The 14,704-nt window shown below is 41.2% G+C and overlaps 1 protein-coding gene across 2 annotated transcripts in view; it reads left to right on the forward strand.

Moving 5' to 3' along the window:
- Window positions 1–792: 792 nt before the first annotated feature.
- The window catches only part of SLC1A3 (solute carrier family 1 member 3), a 75,374-nt gene continuing 61,462 nt past the window's right edge, over window positions 793–14,704 (forward strand). For both annotated transcript variants that reach the window (XM_019930135.3, XM_019930137.3), the window contains exons 1-2: window positions 793–940; window positions 2,546–2,817. In XM_019930135.3, the coding sequence (XP_019785694.2) occupies window positions 2,637–2,817 (181 nt within the window). In that variant the 5' untranslated portion in view covers window positions 793–940; window positions 2,546–2,636. The remainder of the gene's footprint in view (window positions 941–2,545; window positions 2,818–14,704) is intronic.

Below are 14,704 nucleotides of genomic sequence, written 5' to 3' on the forward strand. Positions count from 1 at the left end.
TGAGAATTTTCTAGTTCCTAAAAATGATGGGGCAGGAGGGGGTGTGGGGGACATTTAGCCTCCTTTAAAATTGAGGCATCTGTCTGCACAGCAACTTATCTTTTGAAATTACCAAACTTCAAGTGTGCATTTATACTCTTGGTCTTAAAATGCCTTTCACTTGATTAGTTTAGCAAAGATCCTGGCATCTTTGTGCTTCTTACCTTTTTGAATCTTTGCAACACAGACGGTGAGCTAAATTAGATTTGCTATAATAGAGTTTAAACTGCTAAAATAGAGGCATGTTTCAGCTTGTGTTTTGAGTAAGTTTAGGCAAGGTTAGAGAATTATAGTAAGTTTTTTTTTTCTCTATACTTGATTGCGTTCCGGGTCTTCCCAAGAAATGTCAGTTATTTCCCCAATTCTAAAAAGAGGGACTCTTTCATAACAGTTGTACAACCAGGCAAAAGAGCACACTCTCGTGTTTCCTTAAGGGGAGGAAACCTGCCATTATGTGAGATAATTAACTTTAGCTTCAGAAAAGTCTTCTTTGAAACGTTCTAATCAAGACTTCAAGCTTTCTGAGTGTTGTGTGCGCTTTATTCTTCAATTCTTCCTGGTCCCGGTTTTGCATTTCTAATGAAAGTGAACTGACAAAGCTGGAAAAGTGGTCTAAGGAGCAAAACAAAGCCAGCAAGCATGCTTCTGGTGCGCCAAGATTAATCAATATTCCAGAAACCTCGGCTTTCCCCCCTCCTTCCCTGTGGTGTTTTCATTTTTCCCCACTCCCCCTTTCCCGGGCACAGACTCCGCCCCTTTTCTTAAGTTGCCCAGATAGTAATTTGCAGTTTCAGAGCACATGCACGCCTTGCTCGCTGCGTTTTGTTGCTCCGCTGTACCTGCTGGGAATTCACCTTGTCATTGCCTGGGGTATCTTCCACCCGTTACAAAATCAGAAAAGGTAAGTCTGACGTCCTGTATTCCTGCTGGGCTACATTTCTCGTTCCATTTCTCTGCCAGTGTATTTTGTTTCCCGAGCAGAGGAGTAGCGAGAGTAAAAGCTAGCCATTTTGGTAGATAAAGTCCATGTTAGTAATTTAATGCATTGAGCGTGTGGTGTCTATTTACGCCGTGTCCTCTCTTAATCTGGAGTTGAGTCATTCAGGGTGGATGGGGGGCAGATTGCGGTTCGAGCTCTAGAAAAGAATCAAGGCTGAGCTGGTCTGTTTTAAAGTGACTGGTAAAGGGAATCAGAGATTAGTAGGAGAGAAAAAAATTTGGTCTCTCGCGTCTCCTCTTCTTCACTTCTCCCTAAACTTTTAATCTGCTGTGAAGTCTTGAGCGAGCTGTACGTCTTATTATCACTGACCCCAGCCTGCAATTTTATTTAAAAGTCAAAACTGTTAAGACTAGTCTTTTTTTCCGCACCTGGATTTGCCAAAAGCTTCCGAGGAGTCTCTTGCTTTCTAGCTACCTCCTACACGGACGCACACACTGGCTTTTCGCGTTGCCAGATACACACGTCCACAGGCACGACTTGATTTTTTACTTGGATTTATCATGGGAAAGGTTACGGATTAGAAATCTTGTAAAACAGCAGGAGGAATCCCTTGATCTTTCAAAACAGCTGATTTCCACCAAGGAGAGATTTACTTAGATATATTTGCATAACCTAGGAGCACTTTAAAGAAACTAGAAACCACACGCTGTAACGTTTGGAATGAAAATTGAATTAATCTCCTCATCTATTCTAGAAATCCTAAATTTTAAAATACTGAGAAGTGGGTGATAGTTTCCTCAGAAGACGCCAGCATGTTTGCCACAAAGACAAATGCTACTTTGTACTTCTACTTGGGACCAAAATGAAGATGAATTATGATTTCAGATAATTTATAAACGTGCCCAGTGCACTTAGCTTATTTTGTGAAAAAAAAAAAAAGTTACCACGTGAAAGGGTCAAATGTATTTCCCAGGGCCTGTGGGTACTTGTGTTCTTTTCATAAGCATATTTACTAGTTGATATTATCATGGTTTTTTTCTTAATGCATAAAGTAGTTACTTTATTATATATAACAGCAACCTCTGACTGTGAAATCTCAGTATCTTAATTCATTTCATTGACCTGGTTATGCCTTTGCCATGTATACAACATGAGCCATTAAGTATAATTACTGAGCGTTTCCTGTGCGTTTAATTCAATTGGACATTTATTGAGGGCGAACATTGTGCAAAGTACTTGGCTAGGTTCTGGGGGATCGGGTGGGGGTAACGGTGCTCAATCACACCCAGCTCCGCTGAGCCCTTTTATAGCTTCACTGGAGAGGGAAGGACAAATGTTTAAAAATGTAACACAAGTACCTGCTCCTATATTCTGGATTTATGCACATGTCTCACACGTGGTTCAGTAAAATATGCACATTCTAGCCTTGAGATCTGGCATTGCCACTCTCCAGCCCTTGATTCCTACTGAGATTATGCAGTTTGCCAACAGCTTCCCCTGGTGTCGGGCAGCCCTGATTTCTCACCCCTGGAGGCTGTAATTCTTGTCTCTTTCTCTCTCGTCTAGTTGTGTTCTTGAACACCAAAGAGGACTGGCTTTCTGGGGCTGATTCCGTGACATTGAAGTTCAAAGAAGAGACACTCTGCGGAAGTAAAACATGACTAAAAGCAATGGAGAAGAGGCCAGGATGGGAGGCAGGATGGAGAGATTCCAGCAAGGGGTCCGTAAACGCACACTCTTGGCCAAGAAGAAAGTGCAGAACATCACAAAGGAAGATGTTAAAAGTTACCTGTTTCGGAATGCTTTTGTGCTGCTTACTGTCACTGCAGTCATTGTGGGTAAGTCATTTGATAACAAGCAAAAAAAAAAAACACAACTGGATCTTGTTTCTCGGGGGCATCTGACTGCCTGGGAATATTATCAGATGAACTGATTGTAGGTATTCAAAAGGATAGCCCAGGCTTTCCTCTGAATTTGAAGATTCTTTTTTTCCTTTAAATGACAGTCTGTTGGCACATTTGGAGCAACATGTGGTAAAACACGTGGGAATCTGAAAGAATCTCATTAGGCATTATGCAAATCAATTGATTGTGTGAAGAAGGGAAATAAATCAAATGTTTCTCCATCTCATGTAAGGATAAAAGAGGATAATTTAATCTTAAGACCTGAGCAGTTAAGTAACAATAGAAACAAGCAAGTGCTCTAGATTTGGCCAAGATGTGATCATTATGCAATGTCACTTTCACTTAAAACTAATGTACGCTATTCGTATACCCAGAATAAGACACAGGTCCCTAACAGTAATTATATTCTAACTGGCGCTGACTTGCAGCTGAATATCAACACAGACATAGAGGCCGAATCTTTTCTGTTTGTACACTGTCTCATCCAGTGACTGGGAAAGGTAAATTAGGGGAAATGTAAACACAGATCCCTCATTCATTGCCTCTAAGTGTCTGCCATAAGTAGTTAAACCTTTTTTGAAACGTTTCAGTCTCTTACTAATTTAGCATTGTTGACAGCAATCTGTACAAATAAAACATTATTGTTTTGTTTGATTTATCGGTATCTGAAATTATCGTTCATTATAATTAGCAATTATATCTGCTACTTGTAGGTAGCATTAATCTTCCTTTAAAATATAGCTGAAAAACCTACTTACTCAGAATTTTTGAACCAATATAGAAATCCTTAGGCTGGTAAACAGATAAGCCAATGTCATGCTGTAAAAAATGCTATAACTTAAATTTCTACTAATCTGCCACCAAAAGAAGGCTTTAATCTCTACCTTGGAGTTTGCCAAGATCACCATCAAATATAAGAGGTAATGACAATAAAAACTAAGAAAATTCTGTAGCATGTAAATATAATTATAACTTTATCTCCAGAAATAGGATTCTTAGATTGCAGACAAATAGGAATACAGCAGAAGAGTAGTTTGTCACAAGACTTTAGATATATTCCATTTCAACATCTTTGGCTCCTTTTAGTAATTGTTGGTGATTAATGACTCTTCAATTAATTCCAGAGATGTTCAAAAAGAAAGTTTCCTGATTGACTCAGAGAAGTAATGGCTTCCTTTAGGTCTCCAGGTTTGAATATCTTCCCGGAAGAAGTATTTCAGTGCTGTATCATTGTCTTGGAAGTTGATGTAAAATACAGTATTCTCATCTCGGTTTTTTTCTTTGAATTACAGTTGTTGTCAAGCCAAGTAATAGCTGTGTAATAATAATTGTGAGCGATTAGACAGCACTATTCCAGCTACTTTCTGGTGTTTTGCTTATATTAGCTCACTTAATCCTTAAACAAGCTTATGAAGGCAGTGGGTAGGTATGATTACTCTGATCCTCATTTCATAGTTAAGGAGACTGAGCACGGAAAGATCAAGCAACTTGCCCAAAGTCACGCAGCTAGTAAATGCTAGAGGTGAAAGTCAAACTCAGGCTGTCTAGTGCCAGAGGCCATTCTCTTAACCACTCTGCCATCCCAGCTCAGTGCTCTCCTGACTAGCTGACATCTTGTGAGAGTTGCCAGGAAGAAAAATGCTGCCATGTCTTGGTAGAGGCCAATTACCAAGCAATGCTACATGCATTCACATAGCTTTGTCATTTTGCTACATGATTTACTCAGTTAAACTCAGCAGAAAACGTATAATTCTCCTACAAATGATTAAGCTGCATTCCTCTTTCATTTAACAAATACCCATTTATTTTGCAACCCTATACATATAATAATAGAGCTCAGTGATACTGGAGTATGTTTGGAAAAGATGCAGAAACATTGATTCAAAATGGTGTTCTAAACACAAGAGTCCCATTTCTGGGACAGAAATGTTTCAGGTGGAGAACACAGAAATGGAAAGTGATAAAACCTGAACATAGAAATCAGATCAATGGGGAAGGAAGTTCTTAAGTGATTACAAAGAAATAACATCTCTGATAGAAGCAAGATAGTGGCAGGATTTAAGAGTCCATTTTCTCTATGAGTTCTGGGATCATTTCCTAGCCCAAAGAGGACTTGCCCTAAGATTTGTGAGAATTGTGATGAGTTGGCTGAGCTGGGGTAGATAACTTGGCAGGATGCCCTCAGGGTTGGCTTTACTAATGGAAACTGAGGAGGTAGAAGTAACAAGAAGAAGGCACTAACAAAGAAACAAATAAAGAGGTCTCATTGACAGTCAGACCACTGAGTCTACACCAAAGACTTGGAATCGCAACTTAGTAGCAAACAGATTTAGGAGAGAAGGAAGAAGCCTTCAGCTATCTCTTGGTGCCTCTTCCACTGAGGGCCCAGTGAACACAAAGGCTCATTTAGCTTGCCACTGGGTACCATGTCTACATCAACCCTAAAAGAAATAATAGGAAAAGGACATGTCTGGGACATCAACTCTCAAATTTATTTGCTGCAGCACAAGGAAAAACTGGAAAGATGCTAGGAAGGAAGAAGAAAAGAGTTATTTTCTCCAAAGATGAAATGACAAGAAAGAACTATAGCTATTACTTGGTTTCCTTTTTTAATTTTAATTTATTTATTTTAAAATTTATTTATTTATTTAGGCTGCATCGGGTCTTAGTTGTGGCATGCATGATCTTCGTTGTGGTGCATGGGCTTCTTTTTAGTTGTGGCGTGTGGGCTCTAGAGCACGCAGGCTTAGTTGCCCTGCGGCCTGTGGGATCTTAGTTCCCCGACCAGGGATCAAACCCATGTCCCCTGCACTGAAAGGTGAAATCTTAACCACTGGACCGCCAAGGAAGTCCCAATTACTTCGTTTTCAAATTCTTAGGTTTTGATCACTTTTACTAAAAAAGACTGGGAAAATCTACGTAGTGGGGTGAATTTTTTGTTCAGTCTGTTTTCTTTCATCTTTTTGAAATAAAATAAATGTGCATTTAGTGTGTGGAAATAGAAGCTAGAAATACAGAGGAGGAGTAGAGACATGTTGAATCCATATATTCAAAAAAAGTAGGGAATTGTAGATATTTCACTACCAATCCCTCTACAAACACAGGCATAGAACCACATGTGCAATGTGATGTCATTTCTATGCAATGACATTTCTAATGTCATTTCTAAGCCATGTCAAAGTCTGAAAGTGCCAGGCTGCAAAGCCCATGTAACGGGAGCAGGCTAGCAACTTGAAAGGAGGCAGTGGCAAGTGCTAAGTCCCTTTAAGATAGTTCATCATTAAAGCATTTGATGAAGTGTCTTCCAGGGCTATAGCAGACAAGCTGTCTGACAAAAAACACACCGAGAAGAGTGGTCACTGTCTTTCTTCCTCTGGGAAGCACCTTCTACTTCATACTGTGGTCAGTTGTGTCAGAGGGACCTCAGACATCTCCCTGAAAGAAAGAAAAATCCTTTGTCATGTTCAAGTCACAGAATGTCACTCATCTATTATCTGCTAAATAAATACATTTTTTTAAAAGATTCAATGCTATTCAGCAATTTAACAAATATTGGATGTTGTGTATCTGGCTCTATGCTATACAATGTGGCATCTCTGCCCTCAGGTGGTTTAGTAGGAGAGATGGATGAAAAATGAGATGACAAAGGAATATATGGGGTTCAGCGGTAGTAATAGAGAAATTCGTAACATTTTTTGAAATGAGATTATATTGTATATACAGTTCTATATCGTATATGATGTCTTTCTGTGTTGGTACTTTAGACGTTCTACTTTGTTATTAACAACCACATGTGGTAGATGTGCCACGTGGTAACATTTTTAAAGTGTGGCTTTTGAGGAAGGATAGATCTGGATTCATATGCCGGTCGTACTTAATCACCGTATGATCCTAAAGAAGGTGTTTACCTGTTCTGAAGTCTCAGTTTCCTCATCTATTGTAAAATGTATAATATATATTGTGGACACTTACGTGGTGCCAAGCAGTGTTGTAAGTGTGGTTAGTATGTTAGCTTTATTTAATCCTCACAACAAGCGAGGGAGGGAGGTATTTTTATGCTCATTTTATAGATGAGGAAACCGAAGCTCAGATACTTATCCCGCAGTTGATGCATTTTGACCGGGATTCAAATCCACCATTTGGGCTCCAAGTTCATACTCTTACCCACCACAGTGTTCTGAATGCTTGGTCCCTCCTCTCAGGAAATGTCCATTCTTGTTATATTACACCAATTAGCTCAGGATGTGCACTGACACATCAACAGGAGGGGTGGAAAGGAGAGATTGAATTGAGAATTCAGAACAAGGGTCACTCCTGAGTCCTGGTGGCTGATTGCATGTGAGTTGACAGAGAAAGTGGATTGCAGGTCAATGGTCTGATTTCTGGCTTGGGTGACCGAGTGGCTTTGGTACCATCAGTCATGGTGGAACACAGGAAGAAGACGGGGGAAGTAATAATGTCAGTTTCGGACATGTTGAGTTTGAGATGTGGGCTGCCACGGCAGTGGAGATACAGTGCAAGAGGCTCACCATAAATAAAGATTTGGAAGGTAGCCTTACCATCTCCAGACTGAACGAAGACAGGTTCTGTCTTTGAGGGTAAACGAATAACGATCAATGCATCGGGTTATCCTACTGCATAAGCTACTCTGTAAGTGAGTCTATTCTGAGAGCAGTATTAACTCTAGGGCCCTTCTTTATAACTAGAAGCAATAATCTCCCAGAAATGCTGTAGTGGTATCCTGAGCCTTGGGCATGTAATACAATATCCAGCCGAGTCATTTAGTTCAGCCAAACAGGTTCATTAATGCGGTGAACTATCAGCTGCTGCCTGGACCCAACTAGCCAACTGCTTGAGTTAGTGGCCCCCATGCTGACGCCTTTCAGCTTACTAAGAGAAGGGCATCTCCACCCAGGTTGAACAACAAGAATCCAAAGAATGGTGAACAGATTTCTGGGTTCAGATTTCCAGTTTCTTCAACACTTCCTGGAAAAGAGAAGGAGCTTCCAGAAGCTCGGGGCAGCCCCTCCCCTGGTGTTACCAGAGCCCAGCTAGTCACTGTCACTCACAGAGACTCCCTGGGCAGAGGGCTGGGCTGGAGGGTGAGCTAGGAAGCAGTGGATTCATAATGCCCTGCTCTGGAGATGCGACATAGGGATAGAAAAATTGTTGGGGACAACAATAGCAACTAGCCGACTTGCATTAGATCCCAGCCCCCCCTCCCACCGTCTCCAAAAGCACTCCAGAGAGCTGCTTCCTGTCCTGGGGATAGAGTCCAGGACTGAATAGGGGAGTAGATCAGAGCCACGGATTCTGGAGTCAGAAGCTTAGGTTTATGTCCCATTTCTGGAACTGATCCTCTGTTTCTTCATGCGTAAAGTGGAATAATGATAACACCTCTGTGCCAAGATTCTATCCCAGTTCTGCCACTTACGACCATGTAACCTTAAATAATGTCCTTAAATGCTTGGCGGGCAAAGTGTCTGAAGAAACCGTCAACCCTCCGTCTTTGGCTTCCATCTGTGCTAGGGCGTCAAGTGAAAATACACGCGGGTTTGAGGATGCTGCTCGGCCAGAGGACTGAGAGCCAAGGGTGAGGGAGGACCGGGTGTGGGAAGGGGAGAAGACAGTCACCTGCTTTAGGTCTGGAAGTGTCTTCTATTTCCTTGGCTAGAGGAGGGAGCCAAGAGAGTCGTAGGAAGAGACTTAATAGTTGTAAACGGCTTTGAGAGGCAGAGATGAAAGCCTCAGTGTAAGTGACACCGTCATTATCTGTCCCTTACCTACCTGGCCTCTTGAGCCAAGCAGAAAGTAATCCCCAGGCAGCAGTTATCACAACACAGACTGCTCAATGGAGGGAGTGATGTCTCAGGAAAATGGGAAGTTGCTGAGAAAATGGTTTCAATAAATGTTGTAACATACTCAATAGTGCATTTTTGTTCGTACCACTCAGGACCCATCAGAGTTCACCACCTCCCTGGTTTCTCCTTTTCTCCAGCATTTTGGTGTCTACTGTTCATTAATTGTTGCCCCCATCAGAATGGAGCCAAGCAAGATGAGGGGTTCTGGAAACTTGGAGAAAATGTTGCTGGTTTCTAACAGAGTTGGCAAAGGTTATTTTGAAGTAGGGGGTAGAAGGCTTAATGTTGTTCTAAGATTGTCTCTGGATTTTATTTTGCTCTATTTTCTTCCTGTTAATTCAGATAATGAGAAAACTGAGCAGGCAATTTCAAATTTGTTTCTTTTTCAAGTAGGTAATCAAATAAGTATGTGTGTTCAGGACAATTACCTGCAATAATAATATCTTCCATTGTGGCTGTGTCACAGTTTACAGAGTGCTTTCCCATTGCCCTCTATAGCAATGTAAGTCCATGGCCAGTTCATCCCCCCTTCTGATCAGTATCTGTGAATGTCTGGAACACAGCTGAGAAAGCGCTGAGAGTCTAAAGGTCCTGCTTACAGACACAGCTCTGCCATCAGCTCCCTTTATGATTTAAGACAAATCTCTGGACCTCATATTTCTTCACCAGCAAAATACATTTGGACTAATGTCTGCCTCCAACTCCAAAATTCTATCATTTAAAGTCTAATTTGTCTTCCTCTAAAGCTGAAAATACGGAATAAGATACATGAGGGTTTTCTTTTCAGCCCATGATGCTGTACCATTGCAAGGACCTTTTTCCTGAACTCATGATCTCCCAACTCATTCTAGCCAGTCTCTCAAATCTATGAAGCAGCTGCCTTCTCTTGCTTTGAGTTCTTGACTGTCAATTTCTTGCCTCTGGGTGTGGTGGCCAATGTTTCCTAAGCAATGTTTGAGGACACAACTGAGGCACACCTCTGCAGAGCCACTCCTGCCCTTCCATCTTCTGTATAAATCAGGGGGTGAAAATTGCAGGCCTTTGTTTTTGCTATAGAGTAAACAAGGTTGTCAAGAGCCTACGCTATTTGGAAGAGGCAACTGGAATTTAAGCACTGTCTTTTCCAAGCTTTACATTCCAGGTGTTGAGTTCTTGATATTTATGGAACGCTGGGGTACCATCATTCACCAAGTATTTGGTCTGACAGCTAGGTGAGCTGTATCATTGCTGTGAGATGTGGAAACACACAGAGCACTTCAGGGCACACACTTTAGCCATTGTGCTCACCGAGGATAAAAATTATGAGTTTTATGTCAAGCTTCAGTGCTATCAAAATGGCCCAGAGCTTATTCCCTAGACCAAGAATATTCCCATCACTAGACCCAATCAAAAATGCACTCAAGGGCTTCCCTGGTGGCGCAGTGGTTAAGAATCCACCTGCCAATTCAGGGGACACGGGTTCGAGCCCTGGTCCGGGAAGATCCCACATGCCACGGAGCAACTAAGCCCATGAGCCACAACTACTGAGCCTGCGCTCTAGAGCCGGTGAGCCACAACTACTGAGCTCATGTGCCACAACTACTGAAGCCCACGTGCCTAGAGCCCGTGCTCTGCAACAAGAGAAGCCACCACAATGAGAAGCCCGCGCAGCTCAACAAAGAGTAGCCCCCGCTCGCCGCAACTAGAGAAAAGCCGATGCACAGCAACGAAGACCCAACGCAGCCAAAAAAAAATGCACTCAAGTGGTTTTGAAACCAAAAAGAGAAGAATAAAACCCCCAAGGCTAGATAAAGGAAGATATACCCTGGCTGAATTAAGTCAATGTCGGGGAAAGGCACTCCTTTTTTCCCTCTGCGTATCTTATCAAAGAGTTGAAGGTAAATTTAGGAGCAGAGAGTTGAAAGGTACACTTAAGTTTTGAATTTCAGGACTGAGTCCCTGTCTCCTGAGAGGACAACTTCATTCTTCTTGTCCCCAAAGAGATTTCTCCAGTTCTCCAGCAATGATTCCAGGTCACAAACTGCTGTTGCTTCTCAGAGAGAAAACAGTGGGCTATTAGTGAGAGCCTTTCTATTCAAAATCTTGTAAGATGAAGCTCATTTGTCCCTAATGAGAGTAGAGATGGACAATTACTGCCCTTCTCACCCTGAAAAGATGGCCTCTTCTTTTAGACACATTGCATCACTGGAAATTCCATTTTTAAAGCAAGAAAGGCAAAACCTCAGAGATCATGTGCTTGCTGCTCTCTTCAGTGTGTTGATGAATGTGAAGGTAAAGGCATCAAGAAGGAAATTACGAGTCTTTGAAGAGACTGCCTATGACCCAAGTTGTTTTCTTTTCTTTTTTCTTATTTATTTACTTTTGTCTTAGATTTGCTTTTTTAAGGCAAATGAAGTAGACTTGTGCATAAAGCTGCGACTCAATAAACTTGCCAGGGCTTTGTAAGTTCTGGCATCAGGATGCTTTCCACAGCATGACAGATGAGGAAAGAGCATACCTTTGCTGAGTGGTTTACAATGTGAGTTTTCAGCTCTGGTATACTTGTAACTCTGGCTAATTGGGTGAAGCAGCACATGAGCCTATAACGACTGAGTTCAAAGTTTTTTCAGATTCACTTCCTTGTCTCCAGAAAAAAAGCCTTTTGGTCAGAAAGTGATCCACTCAACTATAAATCTGAGCACGCTAGTGTCCCCCCTCTCCATGACCCAAATTAAGGAAACTCATTGTTAAAGCAAATTAAAGCAGATTGAGGACCAAGCCACCCAGACCCAGAGTGAGTTTTTAGAAAGATTCAGGCATTTAGCAGAAAAGATGTAAAATAAAATTCAGTCAGGTTTTGTTTTTAATTGTGGGCCATGTTTGTGTGTGTATTTATTTTGTTATTTTACTTATGAAATAAATAAATCTACGTTGCCCCAAATCAAAAAGAACAAAAATGAAATGAAATGAAAGTGTCACACCCACCCAGATCCCCCAGGGGTCCAATTTGTTTTGTTATCTGTTTCTTCTGTGACTTTAGAGTTATTTTATCAGCATAAAAATAAATTCATATTTATTTATTTTTGCCTTTTACAAATTGTACCATAGTATATATAGCTCGCTTCATACTTTGCTTTTTTCACTTTACAGTATCCCTTGGATGTCATCCCTTACTAGCACATAAAGAACCACCTCATTCTCTCGAGGCTGCATTGTATGGGTGAACCATACTCTATTTAAGCAATTCCCCATTGATGGGACACTTAGGTTGTTTCCAACACTTTGATATCATTTTTCAAATGGTATAATGAATAATCTGGGATAAAAGTTATTTCACCCTGGTAAAGGATATCTGTGGGATACATCCCTAAAAGTGCAATTGCTGAGACTAAGGGTATACCCATGTGTGATTTTGTATAGCTAATTTATACCCCATAGGGGTTGGAGTCATTTACTCTTCCAAATTGTGAGATTTAAAAGAGTTTGCCCCAATGGGGCTGCTGCCACAGGTAGAGATAAGTGGTCTTTGAAGTTTGTGTGGGCTGGCAAGCATATGAAAGACAAGCAAAGGCACAGGGAGAACTTGGAAAATTTTAAATATATTTCATTTCCAGTTTCTACTCACAACTGTATATATTACCCAGAAAGGAAGGCAACAGATTCTGGTGATTTCAGTTACTATTTCTAAAATAGATTTTTTTTTTAATGACAATGGATTGGACATTTAAAGACCCGTAGGATTATTTATAAATTATATTACCATTTCACATAGTCTATGTTAGTGCAGCTTTAAGAAGAAAGCACCAGGCTTCTCAGAACTCCAAGGTTCTTCCGGTTCAGTTGTCTCTCAGTGTTGCACGCCATGCAGATTTGAGTCTGCATCTGTACCATGCCTGGTCATCAGTCACCCACGGCTGGTTATCTGGGCACCACTGGTGGAACGAGGCTGGAACAGGTATTTCCCACCTCCAGCAACAGGAAATACCAAAGGACAAAAGAATGAGCCAAGCCAGGGCCTCTGAAGGATGTGGGAACAGAGGAGTGGGGGAGGGTTGAAAGGTTGACTCAAACACAGAGTAGCTTCTCACCAGGAAATGCCTGGAAGTTTGAGCTGAAACAAAAAGCCAGGGACCAGCAGACCTCTTGGGCAGGTAAATTCTCCATTTTGCCCTTGGCTTCTTTATAAAAATGAGTCAATGGAACTTTACATCCAGCAGCTTCATCAGACTGGCATGAGACAGGCTTTTAACTTCTCCAAATTGGGCCACGATCTAGCCAAGTTCTGAAATAGAAACTTTTATTTGATCTCAAATAATGATTGAGTACCTGCCATAATAACCGTAATGGCCAAATTGATAAAGCATTTTATGACTTACTACAAGCTTTCGTAGGCATTATCAAGGACTTTAGAATTCATTAGAAGAAACCAGATGAATGCATATAAAACAGCTAAGATAATGCTCAGAATATGGAGCAGAGAATATTAAAGTTCAAGAAGATCGTAGATACTGCTTTTCTGATCTATTTCTCCCATTATTCAGATTAAGAAGCGGGCAGGGAGGGCAAAGAGATTATGTGACTTGAAGATATTAGCTGTGGAAATAGGCAGATCTAAGTCTGAAACCCCATTTTGCCACCATCAGTTACTGGCCGTGTAATCCTGGACAGATGGCTTATTTTTTCTAGGGCTCAGTCTCTCCATCTATAAGATGGTGATATTAAGTCCTGTAGGTTTGCTATGAAGATTCAGTCATTTAAGTGAAGTATCTACTAGCGTAATTTACTGGCAGCATCAGGCCCAGAACCCTCATCTCTGACTCCCAGACTATGATCTTTATACAGCATCACACCTGCTGTCTTTCATACCCCCAAAAACCTGTCTAGTGAGAGAATTAGGAATCGAGAGCTATCTCTCCTAGTTTGTGAATCTAGAAACCTGAGCATATGAGAAATCATAGTTCAGGCAAAAACCAGTTTCCCACATCATGAGAGAAATCAGAGTTTGGAGTGCAGTAGGGAATCGGATTCATGGTGCAACTAAGCAGTTCCTCTGCTCGGGAAACTGTTCGACAGCAGCTGGGGGCCAGGCCTAGAGACTGTGCAGGTCAGACAAAGCCCTTATCGTCCTGTGCAGCTCACTTGGTGTGGTGGAAACGGTGACCTTGCTTTTAACCAATAGAATATGGCGAAGGCAATGGATGCCACTCCTGTGATTTTATTCCATCATACATTAGGTTGTTGTGAACTTGAGGCAAAGTAGTGCTAGTTTTTTGTTTGTGTGTTTGGTTTTTTACTACAAATGAAAAGACCCTAGCTGGGAAAGAATAGTATTTTGTCACATAAAACCAGTGGTGTGCTATCAACAAAAATATTTGATACTATTATATCTTTGAGCCATCTTGCATTCAAGCAGACAGCATGGTCTCCTTTCTGGCTGAAGATCTGCAGGCCAAGCTTTTTCCCAGTAGGAGTTTGAATGGGCTTTGACTGGTTTGCAATGTAAATGCTAGAAGAGCTAGTTAGCTCACCTTGGGTGGTGGGCCTTTGGTAGTTTTCTTACAGCTGGCCTCAGAATATGAGATCTTCCTCTCAAGATCAATGCCAATATCACTTTTAGATTCTCTTTTGACATCTGAGCTCTTTGGGGGCCATCGTCTCTTTTCCTGGAGAATTTTGCATTGTGAATAATAATTCTAGAAGGCTTTGGTCTGCCAATCTGTTCATGACAGAGTTTGGAGATAGGGCAGGAACGTTAGTAAAACTTTACTATTTCAAACACCAACATCCACCAAAAGTTAAAGTGGGTGATTTGGTCTAAAGATTACTTCAGATTGTGCTTCATTCTTTTACTCTTAAATATTTTCTGGCTTCTTAATATTTTCAATAATTTTTTTCAGATTAGATATGAACCAAATTCTTAAAACAGGTCTTTAGCTTTAACTTGTGAATGTCTGACCTTCAAAAGTGAACCAGCGGGGCTT

The sequence above is a fragment of the Tursiops truncatus genome, chromosome 3, assembly GCF_011762595.2.
Source record: "Tursiops truncatus isolate mTurTru1 chromosome 3, mTurTru1.mat.Y, whole genome shotgun sequence".
Lineage (NCBI taxonomy): Eukaryota > Metazoa > Chordata > Mammalia > Artiodactyla > Delphinidae > Tursiops > Tursiops truncatus.